This window comes from Erythrolamprus reginae, chromosome 2 (genome assembly GCF_031021105.1).
Source record: "Erythrolamprus reginae isolate rEryReg1 chromosome 2, rEryReg1.hap1, whole genome shotgun sequence".
Classification (NCBI taxonomy): Eukaryota; Metazoa; Chordata; class Lepidosauria; order Squamata; family Dipsadidae; genus Erythrolamprus; species Erythrolamprus reginae.
The window spans coordinates 185,915,829-185,931,949 of NC_091951.1; the positions used below are offsets into that span (position 1 = coordinate 185,915,829).

At 41.3% G+C, this 16,121-nt stretch overlaps 1 protein-coding gene and 1 long non-coding RNA gene across 2 annotated transcripts in view; one reads left to right on the forward strand and one right to left on the reverse strand.

Annotated features, from left to right (window-relative positions):
• Positions 1-9,778, reverse strand: part of LOC139158713 (pleckstrin homology domain-containing family A member 3-like) — a 32,997-nt gene extending 23,219 nt beyond the window's left edge. The window contains 3 exon segments of the mRNA XM_070736045.1: positions 2,263-2,418; positions 5,826-5,942; positions 9,650-9,778. Of these exon segments, the coding sequence (XP_070592146.1) occupies positions 2,263-2,418; positions 5,826-5,942; positions 9,650-9,689 (313 nt within the window). The 5' untranslated portion in view covers positions 9,690-9,778.
• Positions 9,779-9,957: 179 nt separating this feature from the next.
• On the forward strand, positions 9,958-15,806 carry LOC139161537 (uncharacterized). The gene is made up of 4 exons (XR_011558120.1): positions 9,958-10,042; positions 10,960-11,067; positions 15,338-15,499; positions 15,641-15,806. It is a non-coding gene; the product is annotated as an uncharacterized lncRNA (long non-coding RNA).
• The last annotated feature ends 315 nt before the right edge of the window (positions 15,807-16,121 follow it).

The following is a 16,121-nucleotide window of genomic DNA, read 5'->3' on the forward strand; positions in this document are numbered from 1 at the left end:
TCAAGTTTACCTGTACTTAGATTTACTATAGATCCAAGACCGGGCAACAGTGTAGGTTGGGGCTAAGAGTGCTTTGACCAAAATAGGAATATATGCTTTGTGCTGTAGTAATGTGACTGGATACAAACTAAGAAACCCCCCGAGGGGCTGCCACTAATCTGCTAGGCATAGAAACAGCTGTTGGGATAAGCTACTGTATATAGTATAGCCTTCCTGACAGCAACATAAAGCTGTTTTAATCTATTTTCATATCCTAAAGCGGGGATTACTTGGAGGGATTAACATCCCCCTCCCTATACTCACTGATTTAGACCTTTGTGGGGCTCCTATGTGACTTTCCTCCACTGAAATTGGGAGAGCTTGCTTTAAAGGGGGGGAAAAGTTAAGGGAGGGATGACAAGCCATTGCAAAAAGTAGCCATTCCCATAGACAGTGGGAAATTTAACATGTAGGCCTGTGGGAAGAGGCTACCGTGAATAATGCTAAATTAACCCTGATGAGTCACGTGAACTATGCCATGCTTGCTGAGTCAGGGAGCCTTGGTTGAAATAAACTATGGTTTATTGTGACGGATGAACCCAGTCAGTAAAACAATGCTGCAATTGGTCCTGGAATTCATTCTTCCTTCTCTGCACATTTTTTTATTCTCGTGGAGTCTTAGTTTTCTTGGGTTGAGCATGAACCAGCTTTATGAACTAGTTCCTCCCATGTTGACTGTATGACTGTAACTTGTTGCTTATATCCTACGATTTTTATTAATATTGCTTCTTCATTGCTTATTTGACCCCTATGATAATCATTAAGTGTTGTACCACATGATTCTTGACAAATGTATATTTCATATATGCATATGCACCAAAGACAGATTCCTTGTGTGTCCAATCACACTTGGCCAATAAAATTCTATTCTATTCTATTCTGTTCTATTCTATTCTAGTTGCAGCACTTTTTCCTGGAGAACCTGAGACTGACCAATAAATGGGGGGAAAGGAATACTTGTCCATAGGCCTGTCTGTGTGCTATCATTTAAATAATGATGGGTTTTTATAATTAAAAATGGATTTTTAAAAATCCTAAAGAGTTGCTTTTTCAAAAGGGGGGAACTTCAATTTTATTGCTTACAGTACAAGCAGTTCTCGACTTATGATCACAGTTGATCATAATTTCTATTACTAATTGAGCCTCGTGTTAAGTGAGTTTCCCCCCGTTTTATAACCTCTCCTGCCACAGTTGTTAAGTGAATCACTGCAGCTAGCAAGTCAATAACCTGTTGTTAAGTGAATTTGACTTCCCCACAGACTTTGTTGGCGAGGTGATCACAAAAGGTGATCACATGAACTTGGGACATGGCAACAGTCATAAATATGCCAAGCCTCTGAATTTTGATCACGTGGTCACGGGAATGCTGTAATGTTGTAATGATGAAAAATGGTCCCAAGTCACATTTTTCAGTGCTATTGTCGAGCCGATGCAGAAGTTAGGGGGGAAACCATCGGCTCGCCACACTATCAGTAGAAGGCCTGATGACTATGGGAATCTGGGAGGGGTGATTTCATGAGAACATTCTTTTGAGGTGTTCAAGGTCATCTTTTGTCCACCACCTGCCCGGAAGCTAGGAGGAATGCCACATGGGCAATGTGACAAGTTCAGGGGTGGGGGGAGTGGGCAACATGACAAGTTTGGAGGTGGGGGACAAAGGGTGCAAACTTTCAACTGGGTGGGAAACTTTGGGAGCCTCAGATTTGGGTTTCCCACTGTGATGCCAGTGGGAGGAATATTTTACCTTGGGCTGATTTAAGTTTGGGTGCTATCTGGAACCCTGACAGCTGTTGTTAACTTTAAATAGCCACTAAATAAACTGTTGAGGACTACCTGTACCTAAAAACTATCTAAGCCATCAAAATTAGCACTGGGGACCCGACAACACATTCAGTGCTATTTCTACACTGAACTGTTCTTTTTGGATCTTGACATCCATTTCTCTAACCCGTTGTAGGCAGTCAGTGATCTAACTATTACCAGAAGATTCAAGTTCATATATGCAAACATGGGTGTAAATGGAGGGGAGAGATTGCAAATGGCTCAACAAACCCAGATATGTTTGCTAAAGAGGTGGGAGATCAAATTACTCATTGAAGTTGATGCAGTACTCAGCACTCAGTTAGTACTCAGTTAGCACTCAGTACTAATCAGCTCTACCAACAACCGCCTAAGCTTGAGCCCATCGATTCATTAACGCAAAGCTATTGACCAAGAACCAACCTTTTTCTTTCTGGCTTCTGCTATCCCCGAGGCAGGCCTTGGAGCTGCCCAAAGCCACCAGCCATTTCTGTCTTTCAGCCGCACCTCCTGCCTTCAAGTAGAAGTACTGCTCGCCTGGGATGACCAACTCCATACGAGTAGAATCAGTTGCGTGCACTACAGGAAGGATGAGAGAAATAAAATATAAATAAAAGCAGGCATGCAACCATCAGTAACTCCCCTCAGGCATGGGGGAATTGACATGTTCCTTCCCCCTAGGCTTATAAAATTTGTGTATGGTATGCTAGTGTGTATGATTGGTTTTTAACTTGTGGTGTTCTTAAAATTAATTTAATATTGGATTTGTCTTGTATTGCTGTTGCTGTGAGCCGCCCCGAGTCTGCGGAGAGGGGCGGCATACAAATCTGATTAAACTGAAACTGAAACTGAAACTCAACTCCGCCACGCACAGGGTCACACGTCTTAATTATAATAATTGTGTAGAATGTGATTTCATGGCCACCAGTCGACATTTCTACCTTGTATAAGATGAAGGAGTAAGAGGGGAAAATAAATCTTTTTTTTTACCCCTCAAGAGGTATTCTGGGGCTAAAGAAATATCATGTCTTCAATTATGTAATCTGTAGGAAGCACAGACCATATTATGGTAGCGAAGAACCCAATCAGAACGTGCCGGATGGAAGACATCAACCTAATAAAAATTAGCCTAACTAAATAAAATTTCCTTTAAAAACTACCAAGTTTCGGAACACTGATTCAAGCTTTCAGAGCTAATAGTCAGTTTTCCAAATACTACCTTTGTCCTTTTGATAACAAGAGATAAAAGGCTGCCTACTTCATTTACTGATATTTGCAGATCAAGGTAATGTTCAATCACAGTGGCAAGACAAGACTTTCCCCCCTGTTTATTTTGGCAAATTCACAAGCCTCCTTCAGCTTGTCTTTGATGTACCATTTGAATTTAAGATGGGGCTGAGCACAGTGAGTTATAAACCCTGCCTAAGTTACAACCATTGGGGAACTCCGACCTATGTTTCCTCTTCATCTCAGTTACGCAACCACCCCACCAGTGTGGTTGCCAGTCTCTGCCACTCCCCTGCCTTATTTTGCTCACTGCCTACTTCCTCACCAATGCTCCACCATGCCCAGAAGGTTCGGACTTTCTCCCCACTCTACCATGCTTGCAACACCCAGGGCCATTTACTTTTGCCTTTTTGTGCAGCTGCTGACAGGTGTGCCGAGCTGATGTGGGGTGCAACCAGACAGCCAGTATATTATATGCAGTGCTTCTGAAGGCTAAATAAGGCTTCTGTCTACACTTCGGAAACATTGTGTTTTCTAGTTTCTCCCTAGAACACTAGAAAATTCCAAAGGAAACATTGTGTTCTCTAGCTTTCTAACCAGAAAGCTAAGGGATTTGGTATTCTGAAAAGTCAAAAGTCTAGCAAAGAGGGGAGGGGAATTCCTGCGGCAGACCAGAGAAAGGAGGTTTGGTTGCATTGTGGCCCGTCCGCGTCCCACGCAGTTGGTAACTGATCCTGAGGATCGGGAGACGGTTGTGGTGTGGTACACCTAGGCAGCGAAAGGCTACCAAATGTTTTACTACCACACTGTGGGCGTGGCTTATGCAGGAGGCCCTGCATTTTCTTTCAACATCTTTCAGTGCAAATTGGGTGCTCTGGGGTGGAGCTCCATTTTTGCTACCCTACTGCATTCCCCCCCGTCCGGGCAGTAGCCCACCCCTGCACCTAGGCCCATGTACCTGGCACCAGAGTCTGATAGCGAGGAGGTTGGAGAGGATGTGGTGTCAGAGGCTGAAAGCCAACCAGGGCCTTCTGCATCCCCCCCCCCCCGAGGTGCACATGAGAGTCTCAGGATAAGATGAGGAGCCTCTTCTTGATGCTAGGGCATGCAGAGCTGCCAGGAGGCAGGAATGGCTAAGCAAGAGGAGGTCTCTGCGTGAATAGATCTCTAGAATAACTGGCCATGCCCTTAGGCTATTTAGGGCTTAGCCACGTGACACTTCAGTGCAGAAGTCAAATTTTGTTATATTCCAGATGTCCGCTCGGATTTCTCTCTTTCGATATTATTATTTCAATGATGAATTACAAACTGGCGAGTTGGACTCATTATCTCCGGGCTTCCTGCCAACTCAGAGTGAGTCATTTAATGAGAACTGCGTGATCAAAAAAAAAATCTGTTTGTTTTGGTTTGTTTGGACTCGGGCCCATTTTATGGGAACTCTAATTAGCAGCCGGCATCAAAAATATTTTCTTCTTTTTGCTGGATTTTTTAAATCGAAACCTCACTGCTCCTGAAATGTTAGAATTACTTGGTTAAATCTTGTAAAATCAGTGTGTGGGGGCCTATTTCTTGGGGGGAGGGGGCTCGTCACTGGATAGAACAGGTTGGCCAAAATCCATGTTTCCTTTCTCTAGCTCAACACAGCAATTCCCTTCTGCACATGGGATGGGGTGGGGAAAGAAAAGACCTGTGGTGGGCTGGAGAAATAAAACTCGGATCTTTGAGATCCAAACTTCTTTTCTCTGGCCTCCGCAGGAGTTCCTTTCCATGCAGAAAGGGAAGATCTTTTGTCCCCTCCATTTAATGACCGCAACTGGGAAAGCTGGGATTGTGGTCATTAAGTCATGTAGCTAACTCACTTAATTATCACAACAACTTAACAACCATAATTCCAGGCCCAAATGTGGTTATAAACCAAGAGCTACTTGTGGGTCAATACTTAAAAAAACACAGGGGGTGCCCAGACTAGAGGCATGGCAGCATCATGTAACTTCTACAATGTATCTTACAAGTTAATAATAATAATAATAATAATAATAATAATAATAATAATAATTTATTAGATTTGTATGCCGCCCCTCTCCGAAGACTCGGGGCGGCTCCCAACAACGATAAAAACAATATTAAATAGTTGCAGCAGATCCAAGTCAATTCTGCATATCTAGGCTCTGCAGCATGCAATGAATCAATGTAACTTGCATTATTGTCAGTAGACTACCAATCCAATGTTTTAAGGCTGAAAAGCAACAAGGCTGATGGGTCATATCTTGGAATGGGGTGGGGGAGCCAGTTTTATGCAATGGCTTAAGATATCATGCCAAAAAATAGAAGACTGTGACTTCTAGTCTTGTTTTGGGTACAAAACCAGTAAGATGACCTGTGCCAGTCATTCCCTCTCAGCCCTAGGGAGAAGGCAAGGGCAAAGCAATTCCAAAAATGTTGCCAGAAAAGTGCAAGGCAAAGCCATCCATCAAAACTAATTTCAAAAGCATCAGAAATAATATATTATTAAAACAAAATATGGCCTTCACTGAATGGCTGGCATCGATCGTTGCGTAAGAAAATAACTTACGAAGAAAGTAAGAAACCACGTGCCTTTAAAGGAAGGGAAGCAAATAGCCCCAAAATAAAGAAAGCAAGAAGGTGAAGCTCCTGCAGTTCTTAGCAGAAGATAATGCACACCAAATGGAGCAAAGTTTGGGAAAGAGAAATTACATTACATTGTTTTCTAATCTGTGTACAGTACCGAAACTGCCTACCTTTGATTTCACATACAGCCATCTTGATGCTGCCTTTGCTGCCTTTGCCCACATCGTCCTGAGAGTCATAATAGGAGAGGATGCCATTTTCTAATACAAAGTATCGTGGCTGCCAACCTGAGGCCAGAGGGAAAAAAAGAGGGCAAATTGGACCTTGTAAACAATTTGCAATGGGGGGGAAGGGGTTAGAGATGGGGGGAAATGAGGAAAACCAACTAAGCTTCCCCAAATTTATTTATTTATTTATTCTTTGCCCAATATACAATACATATGGAAGAGAATAGACATTAAGTAATATATATAAAGATAGAAAGTAAAAAAGAAGAGAAGTAGATGGGAGGGAGAGAATATATATGATATAAGAGATAAGGAGAGAATATATAAGTATATATGATATATATATATAATAGATAGATAGATAGATAGATAGATAGATAGATAGATAGATAGATAGATAGATAGATAGATGGATTGATTGATTGATTTTATTGTATATTGTTCATGATTGTTGTTAGCCGCCCCGAGTTTTCGGAGAGGGGCGGCATATAAATCCAATAAACAAACAGACAGACATACATACATACAGACAGACAGACAGACAGACAGACAGACAGACAGATAGATAAGGAAAATGTTTGGAATTAGATTAACTCCCAGGAATTTCCAAACTAAATTGACTAGGGTGACCAACATAGCCCCTGCAGTACTAGTCTTAATTTATGCCAGACTCCTTTCCTCTCCATATATATTGTTTAAAAATATTATTTATAATTAAATTAGAAGCAATCATGCTGTTGATGGGTGTTCAATCATAAACCACCAAGTACAAACCTCATTTGACAAATAATAATATTTGTCACTCTCTCTAGTTTAAAGGTACAGTACTTGGATTTTGGCCCAACGGACAAAACCCACAGCAGACTCACCCCACAAATACCTTCCATTCCACTCCATCCAGGGAAAAATCAATGACAGAAAAGTAAAGTGTTCAGTTCAGGAAACCTCTCTGTGTTAGCGCCCAATCTAGTTACAACTAGGGATACACTCCAGGAGGAATGTTGCCTGTTCCAGATTATTGTGATTTTGGCACCAGGTAAATATATTTCTCTTTTCCTTAATATTCTAGGTTTTTAAGCCCAGCGTTTAAACCCAGATTATAGAAAATAATTCTAATTTGCTGCATGAGATGACAGCATTGCTGCATTTTAGGTTCTATCCCCTATGCAGTCTCTTTGGGGCATTATTCTATTTTTTTTAATTGGATCACATGAGGTGTTTATTTATTTATTTATTTATTTATTTATTTATTTACTTACTTACTTACTTACTTACTTACTTACTTACTTACTTACTTACTTACTTACTAACTTACTTACTTACTTACTTACTTACTTACTTATTATATTTGTATACCGCCCCTCTCCGTAGACTCGGGGCGGCTAACAATAATAGTGAAACAACATATAACAAATCTAATATTTAAAATAATTTAAAAGACCCTAATTTAAAAACCAAACATACACACACAACATACCATGCATAAATTGTATATACATTTATTCTTTTATATAATCTAACCAAGAGAAAGTTTATTGCTCAGTAGTTATAAATAAAAAAGGTGATCAATTACTCTCCCCTCATATTTTACCTTATTTATTTATATCTCGTGTTTCCTCCAAAATCTCAAGGTGGCCTTATCTCCATCTATGCAATAAGCTGTCTGAGTGTATATGCCCAGCTCAATCCCCCAGTGAGTTTACAAGATTGAGGGCAAACAAAGACTTGGGATTTACTAATTGTCATCCTTCAGTTACATTGTATTGGCTTATGAATATGGGAATTACTCTGGGAACCAAGTGCTTACTAGCCCTGCATTAAAAGGGATGCCCATAGCAAACTTTTATATACTGTATACAAGAATATTCAATACACTTGTACTGTATACAAATATCCAAGACTAAAGAAAATGGACTTCATTGGTCATAAGCATACTGCTCAAGAAAATAAAGGGAACACTCACATAACACATCCTAGATCTGAATGAATGAAATACTCTCATTGAATACTTTGTTCTGTACAAAGTTAAGAACCTAAGAACATAAGAAGAGCCATGCTGAATCAGGCCAAAGCCCATCGAGTCCAGCATTCTGTGTCACACAGTGGCCCACCAATTGTCCTTGGGGATCTTGAGAAAGAGAAGGCAAGACCTCCCTTTCCCCTGATCCCCAACAAATGATACTCAAGGGAATCCTGCCTGCCTCAACAAACATAGAGGCGGGACATGGACATCCATTTCAATAATCACCAATACACTTGGCATCCATGAATCTGTCTAATCCTGCCTTGAAGCTATCAAGGCTGACAGCTGTCACAACCTCTTCTGGAAGTGAATTCCATAAACCAACGACCCTCTGGGTGAAGAAATATTTCTCTAGATTTGTCCTCACTTTCTTACCTATGAGCTTTAGGGAGTGCCCCCTTGTCCTAGTATTGTGTGATAGAGAAAATAATTTTTCTCTATCCACCTTTTCTATCCCATGCATGATTTTATACACTTCGATCAAGTCACCCCTTAAACGCCGTCTTTCAAGGCTGTAGAGACCAAGGCCTTGCAACCTGGTATCATAAGGGAAGTGCTCCATTTCCTTTATCATTCTTGTTGCCCTTTTTTGCACCTTTTCCAGTTCCGTTATATCTTTCTTGAGATGCGGTGACCAGAACTGTACACAGTACTCCAAGTAAATTGAATGTGCACAACAGCATGTGAAATTGATTGTCAATCAGTGTTGCTTCCTAAGTGGACAGTTTGATTTCACAGAAGTTCGATTTACTTGGAGTTATTGTGTTGTTGAAGTGTTCCCTTTATTTTTTTGAGCAACGTATTTGCTCTTTAAGTAGAACAAAAAAGTTACATATACACTGCGTTGAAGATTAGAGCTATCAATGCAGTAGCTATACACCCTTTATTACAGAATAGAATAGAATAGAATAGAACAGAACAGAATAGAAATCTTTATTGGCCAAGTGTGATTGGACACCCAAGGAATTTGTTTTAGGTATATATGCGCTCAGTATACATAAGGTGAATAAAATAAATTCAAGAATAAAAAGACACAATACTTAGTGATAGTCAAGGTTACCAATAAATAGCAGGTATTTCACAAAGCCGCACTTTAAATTTATTTACTTTAAACAATTGACTAAATAATTCATGTATAATTAAACTTTGTTAATTAATAACTCAATCTACTTTGGTGGGGGTTAGGGTTTTGAATTTTCCTTTGCAAAGCCAAGTCATAATACACAGGCCATTATTATTGTTATATAAATCTCCTCCAGATTTTCCCCACACTTCGGGCTCGTGCTTTGCGCTTCGCACCCTCCTACAAGGCCACCTGGCAACGGTCGAAGTTGATTCTTTTTTTCCTTGCGTTTCAAAGCTGGAGAAACCCGCTTTTGTTTCTCCCAGTGGCGAAAGCGCTTTAAAAACGGTTCTTGAACCGTTGAAGCGATCGGGGGATCGACCTTCCTGACCCGGGAAGAAGAGCGCAGGGTTCTTCCCCTGGCACAAAAAAAAATTCATTTCGTTGCATTTCCGGAAGGATCAGAAAGGGCGAGACGCCTTGAGAATCGGAACCTTGTCTGCGGTGAACAAAGATGGGAGGAAGCCTGGATGGATGGGGGCTCTTCCCCGTTTCTAAACAAGGGCTACGGGGAGACGGGCACAGGCGGCCGGCGAGGCGAGGAACCCCGCATCTGAACTCCCTCCCGTTAGTCGCTACCTCGAAGCCAAGGCAAGATGGCATTAACACTCCCCCGCTCACCTGAAAGATAGTTGGTCCATTTCAACAGCGCTCCCTCCATCACCAGCGCAAGCTCAGCGCCGGTCTGCCACGCCGATCCAATGGCGGCCCTGCGCCGGCGAGGGCTCAGCCAATCATGGGCCGGTTGGAAAGGAGGGGGCGTGTGTGGGGGGGGATGGAGAGACAAGAAAGAGAGCAAGTGAGCGGAACGGGAGGCGGACGAGAAGGAAGACAGTGGGGCGGATGCGTTTGACGAATCGGACGAGAAGGAAAAGCCGGAAATCTCCCTCGGAGCCAATGACAAAGCGCGGACTCTCGCGCTGACTCAAGGGCAATGTAGTTCCGAAAACCGTTGTAACGGCTCCGAAGCTGGTTGAAAATGCCAGCCCTCGACGGGCTGTACGGAGTTGAAAGGTATCGGTTAGAGCCCGGTCCGTGCCTGTTGGCTGATGTAAATTCAATGGATAATATAACATGTTATTAACAAGAGTAGGAAGGGACCTTGCAGGTCATCTATTCCAACCCCCTGTCATAGCAGGAGACCTTACACCGCCTCTACCTAGGATAGAACTCGCAGCCTCTTGATTGTGAGGCAAGAGCTCCACCTCTAGGCCACAGCAGCTGGGTCTTAAATTACTAAAAATGTACAAGTTCCGGCTGTCATGAGACAGCTGGCAGTTGTCAAATTTTTCATATAATTTGGCCGGAAATGCATTGTCTTTGAAACCATACATGCAGGAGAATAGCCATAGTACTTAGACACTCACTGTCTAAGTGGTTTACAGAGTCAGCATTGTGCTCCCAATAATCTGGGTCCTCATTTTGACCTACCTCAAAAGGATGGAAGGCTTGAGTCGGTGAGGATTAAACTCCAGGCAGTGAGCTGAATTAGTCTGCTATACCACATTCTAACCACTTCAGACCACAAATCCCGATAAACCAATCAAGAAAGGCGCCCTTGGGTTCCACTGAGTTTTGTGAGATTTATCCTGTAATCATTGCTAAAAGTGGCTGTTTCACATCCTTAGACATGCACTCCCACATGATATTATTCCTTGAAGACTGAGCAACTAATTACTAAACTATTATTTGTCCAATAACATGACATTTGGGGAGTGACCATCGAGTTAGGACAGTGATGACCAAGCTAGGATATGCTTGTCAAAGTTGACACATTTCGTTTTGGGGTGACTTGTCAGCATCCATCAAAATCTGACAACTATTTTCCTTGTTTGCATGAACACAAGAACAAGAAATATGAGATCTTGCACTACCCAAAGCTTAAAATGGATTCATCCCATTGATATCAACACATGATCTGTCATCTTCAGAATTGTGATCGGTGGTGACAATGTGGTTGTTTGTGCAGCGATGATCATTTTCAAGTGCACTTCCAGAGGATACCTGCAGCCAGAGAGTTAAAAATGAACACATTACAGGTAATCCTCAACCTATGACCACAATTAACCCCAAAATGTATGTTGCTAAGTGAGAAATTTGTTGTGAGTTTTGTCCCATGTTATGTCACATTTGTTAAGTGATTCACTGCAGTTGTTAAATTAGTAACCTGGTTGCTCAGTGAACGTGACTTCCCCATTGATTTTGCTTATCAGAAGATTGCAAAAGGGGATCACATGATCCAGGGACTATCGCTGCTTTCTGTTGTACATACTCCTAGTCAGTTGGAGGATGGTAATACAGATAGTGTTTATGAATTAGTGGTGGGCCCAGGGTTACAGGTAGTAGAACAGGTGGGAGGCCAGCCATAGGATGTGGCTATGAGTCCAGAATCTAGCGAGGAAGAATCAGACGTTCACTGGGTCAATCCTAAATTCAGAAGGGTCCAAAAACATAAAGAACAGGTGTTTGGAAGAAGATATTAAGGGGAGGAATGGTTAAATACTGGAGTGATGTATTTGATACGTCAGGGGGTCAATGGGGAAGAAGGGTGGAGTTTCAATGTTGTAGGGCAAAAAATGAAAGGTTTCCGTTCAGCTCCAAAGCAAGCAAATGCATTTTGTGTTATTTTACAGTCATTTCTGCTGTTTTTGAATCATGCTGTGAGTACATAAATCTTGTTAAACGGAGAAGGCTGGGAGGAATGTATGAGGAATGCAATTAAGAAAGATAACGGGCTGAGAAGAATGTGCTAGTATGAACTGTATTTTGAATACGGAAGGGAAGAGAAATAAAGATGGAGTTTCTTTGTTTATGAAATACTGTATTTAGTAAGAGTTATTTGTAATAGCTAAAGTTCTGCCAGAAACCAGAACACTTTCCATCTGAGGCAAGATCCTTGCACGAGTGTTGCTGAATCACCTGACTGGCCACCTTGAACAGGATCTATTATCTGAAGCACAGTGCGGTTTTCGCAAAAAGCATTGTAGACATGATCTTCGCAGCTCGACAGCTCCAAGAGAAGTGTCAAGAGCAGAATCGTAAATTGTACACCATCTTCGCGGATCTCACTAAGGCTTTTGAAACTATCAGTCAGAAGGCCTGTGGTGCATCATGTCAAAATTTGGCTGCCCTGATTAATTTGTCCTGATGGTATGTCAATTTCATGACAGTATGATGGTCCATGTGCTGGACAATGGAGAAGCTTCAGAGGCCTTTTCCATCACAAATGGCGTCAAGCAAGGATGCATAGTGGCAGTGACCTTTTTCAGCATAATGTTTTCAGCCATGCTGTCAGATGCCTTCCAGAACAGTTCCTTGGGAGCTAGCCTGAGATACAGGACCAATGAGAAACTGTTCAACCTGCGAAGATTCCAGGCTGTCACCAAGATAAAGGAGACTGTGCTACGTGACCTCCTCTTTGCTGATGACTGTGCCCTGAATTCTGTATTAGAGCAGGAAATGCAAGCCAGTATGGATAATTTTGCAGCAGCATGCGATAACTTTGGTCTCCTTATCACCATAAAGAAGACCAAAGTGATGCATCAGCCAGCCAAAGCCAAATACTAAGAGCCTGCCATCACAGTAAAGGGACAAAAGCTACAAGAAGTGGATCAATTTACATACCTTGACAGCACCCTCTCCCGTGCAGGGGCAATTGACATTGAGATCAACTGCAGAATTGCCAAAGCAAACTCTGCATTTGGCAGAATAATGACCAATGTGTGGAACCGACATGGAATAAGCCTTGCTATGAAGCTCAAAGTCTACCAAGCAGTAGTGCTAACTATCCTGTTGTATGCCAGTGAGACTTGGACTCTATGCAGGAGGCATGCTAGGCCAGTGATGGCAAATCTTTTTTGGTTCATGTGCCAAAAGGGGGGAGGCATGTATGTTTGTGGGGGTCACCTGCATGCCTGTCCACACCCATAATTCCATGTGCCCCCCCATGCATATATGTATGACCTCACTCTCCGGGCATGTGATGGCATGCCTGTTTTTCACTCTCCCCAGGCTTCAGAGCCTTTTTAGGAGCCTGGGGAGGGCGGAAATGACCTCCCCCCAACAGAGGCCCTCCCAAGATCAGAATTGGCCTGTTTTCCAACTTGAAGAGTTGTGTATCGCATGCCCACTGATCTGGCTCCGCGTGCCACTCGTGGCATATGTGCCATAGGTTCGCCATCATGGTGCTAGGCAATTGAACCACTTCCCCATGGCCTACCTCCATAGAATTTTGAGGATCTGGTGGCAGGATAAGGTGCCAGACACTGAGGTCCTCTTCAAAGCAGGCCTGCCATCAATTCCCACCCTGCTGATGAAAGCCCAGACATGCTGGGCAGGCCATGTTGCTAGGATGCCAGACCATCACATCCCTAAATAACTAAAGGAAAGTGATTGCATGGGGGACAAAGGAAGCAATGCAGATATGTTGAAAGCCTCCTTCGAGTCTCTTGATGTCGAATACCACCTCCTGAGAAACCCTGGCACAAGATTGACCAACATGGCACATGCTGATCCACCAAAGGCTGCCAGACATCTGAGGACAGAAAAACATTCATAGCAGAAGAGAAGTGAACACTCCAGAAAGCCAGAGCTGCAAATGCTGTGACAATGATGCCCACACGTCTGCCCAACATGTGGCAGAACATTTCGTGCCCCAGCTACCTGCGGACAATCGCATACAGCCCACAACCCATTAGATGTCAAGTCCTCTTCGAGCACAATGGATGAACATCATCATCAGCCACAAAATATATATAAGTTCATATTTTTGGTATTCCCTTTTATCTGTGTTTTTTTAAAAATCCTAATCCATGTTTTATATTGCAAGATGATTTTTTTTTGTCAGAAATGTATCTGTAATATTGTACCATCTTCACATGAGCTCTATATATTTGGATGTAAAAATAGGGAAGCCAAAGTTACTGGATTTGCAGAACTTCAGCAAATGATGTATTCCCATTCATAGCTAGGTGTGCAACAACATAAAATAACAAAGTTAAATTTTCATTTACATGCCCTGAATGAACCCAAATATGCTTATTTCATCCTTCAGTGAACCCAGAACATGGGTTCACTTAAATGTGGATATGTGTGCCATGCAAGCATAGCCAATAAACAAACCAACAAGCAATCAAGCAAATAAAAATAAAATATAAATTAAATTAAATTAAAATAGATCAATCAATCATATGTGGTTATGGAATTATAACTGCAGGATCATCCTTTGTTGTTAAGCAATTGGATGAGAGATGTGGGAAGGAATTAGAGCTAAAAAAAAGTGATGCCAGACAGATTTCAACCGTCTTAATTTGTTTATTTTTGTTTGTTTGTCAAAACGTGCATGATAGCAGATATTGGTATAAAAGTAAAGGGAAAGCAAGTAGAATGCTTGGCTGCATAGCTAGAGGTACAACAAGCAGGAAGAGGGAGATTGTGATCCCGCTGTATAGAGCGCTGCTGAGACCACATTTGGAATACTGTGTTCAGTTATGGAGACCTCACCTACAAAAAGATATTGATAAAATTGAACGGGTCCAAAGACGGCCTACAAAAATGGTGGAAGGTCTTAAGCACAAAACGTATCAGGAAAGACTTAATGAACTCAACCTGTATAGTCTGGAGGACAGAAGGGAAAGGGGGGACATGATCGAAACATTTAAATAAGTTAAAGGGTTAAATAAGGTTCAGGAGGGAAGTGTTTTTAATAGGAAAGTGAATGAGAGGTTAGTTGGGGGAAAGATCAGAAGCAACATGAGAAAATATTATTTTACTGAAACAGTAGTAGATCCTTGGAACAAACTTCCAGCAGACGTGGTTGGTAAATCCACAGTAACTGAATGTAAACATGCCTGGGATAAACATATATCCATCCTAAGATAAAATACAGGAAATATTATAAGGGCAGACTAGATGGACCATGAGGTCTTTTTCTGCTGTCAATCTTCTATGTTTCTGTGTTTCAATTGGGTGAGAGATGTGGGAAGGAATTAGAGCTTAAAAAAGTGATGCCAGACAGGTTTCAATCATCTTAATTTGTTTGTTTTTGCAGATATTGATATAAAAGATACAGGTACATTTGTACAATAAGACAGGGACGATAGGCACAACGGCACACTTTATTATTTGCATTTTTACTTGTAATGTCAAAACTATTCGGGTTTTTTTGCTGGGAATAATGAGGAAACAGTTCCCAAAAAACATACAATATTTAATGATACACATTATAATGGCAGCGAGGATAGCATATGCTCAATTCTGGAAGAATAACCAAACTCCACCGGAAAATATACTAATAGATAAAATTTACAGGTATGCCCAGATGGACAGACTGACCACTGAACTCAAAGGACAAAATAATTACCACGAAATACGGAATAGATGGTACAACTGGACTAAGAGAAAGGAGAAAAAAGGACTGAAACAATGTGAAATGAATGATGAAAATATGGAATATGAAACATATGAAACAAGGTATGATGTAAAAAGCATAGTAATAATAGTAAAAATAGTAATAATTTTCAAAAACCAGTGTAGAAATGTGTTAAATTATTGTGATGTCTAAAAATGAAAAACAATTAAAAATAAATAAATAAAACAAAATAAAATTTACAGGTATGCCCAGATGGACAGACTGACCACTGAACTCAAAGGACAAAATAATTCAGAATACAGAATGTACCACGAAATACGGAATAGATGGTACAACTGGACTAAGAGAAAGGAGAAAAAAGGACTGAAACAATGTGAAATGAATGATGAAAGTATGGAATATGAAACATATGAAACAAGGTATGATGTAAAAAGCATAGTAATAATAGTAAAAATAGTAATAATTTTCGAAAACCAGTGTAGAAATGTGTTAAATTATTGTGATGTCTAAAAATGAAAAACAATTAAAAATAAATAAATAAAACACAATAATAATAATAATAATAATAATAATAATAATAATAATAATAATAATTTATTAGATTTGTATGCCGCCCCTCTCCGAGGACTCTCCCTCCTCGAACCGCGCCTTCGTCCTTTGGGGATTTACAACGTCCCCCGGCCCACGTTACAATTTGGGAATTTTACAACGGGAGAACTACGA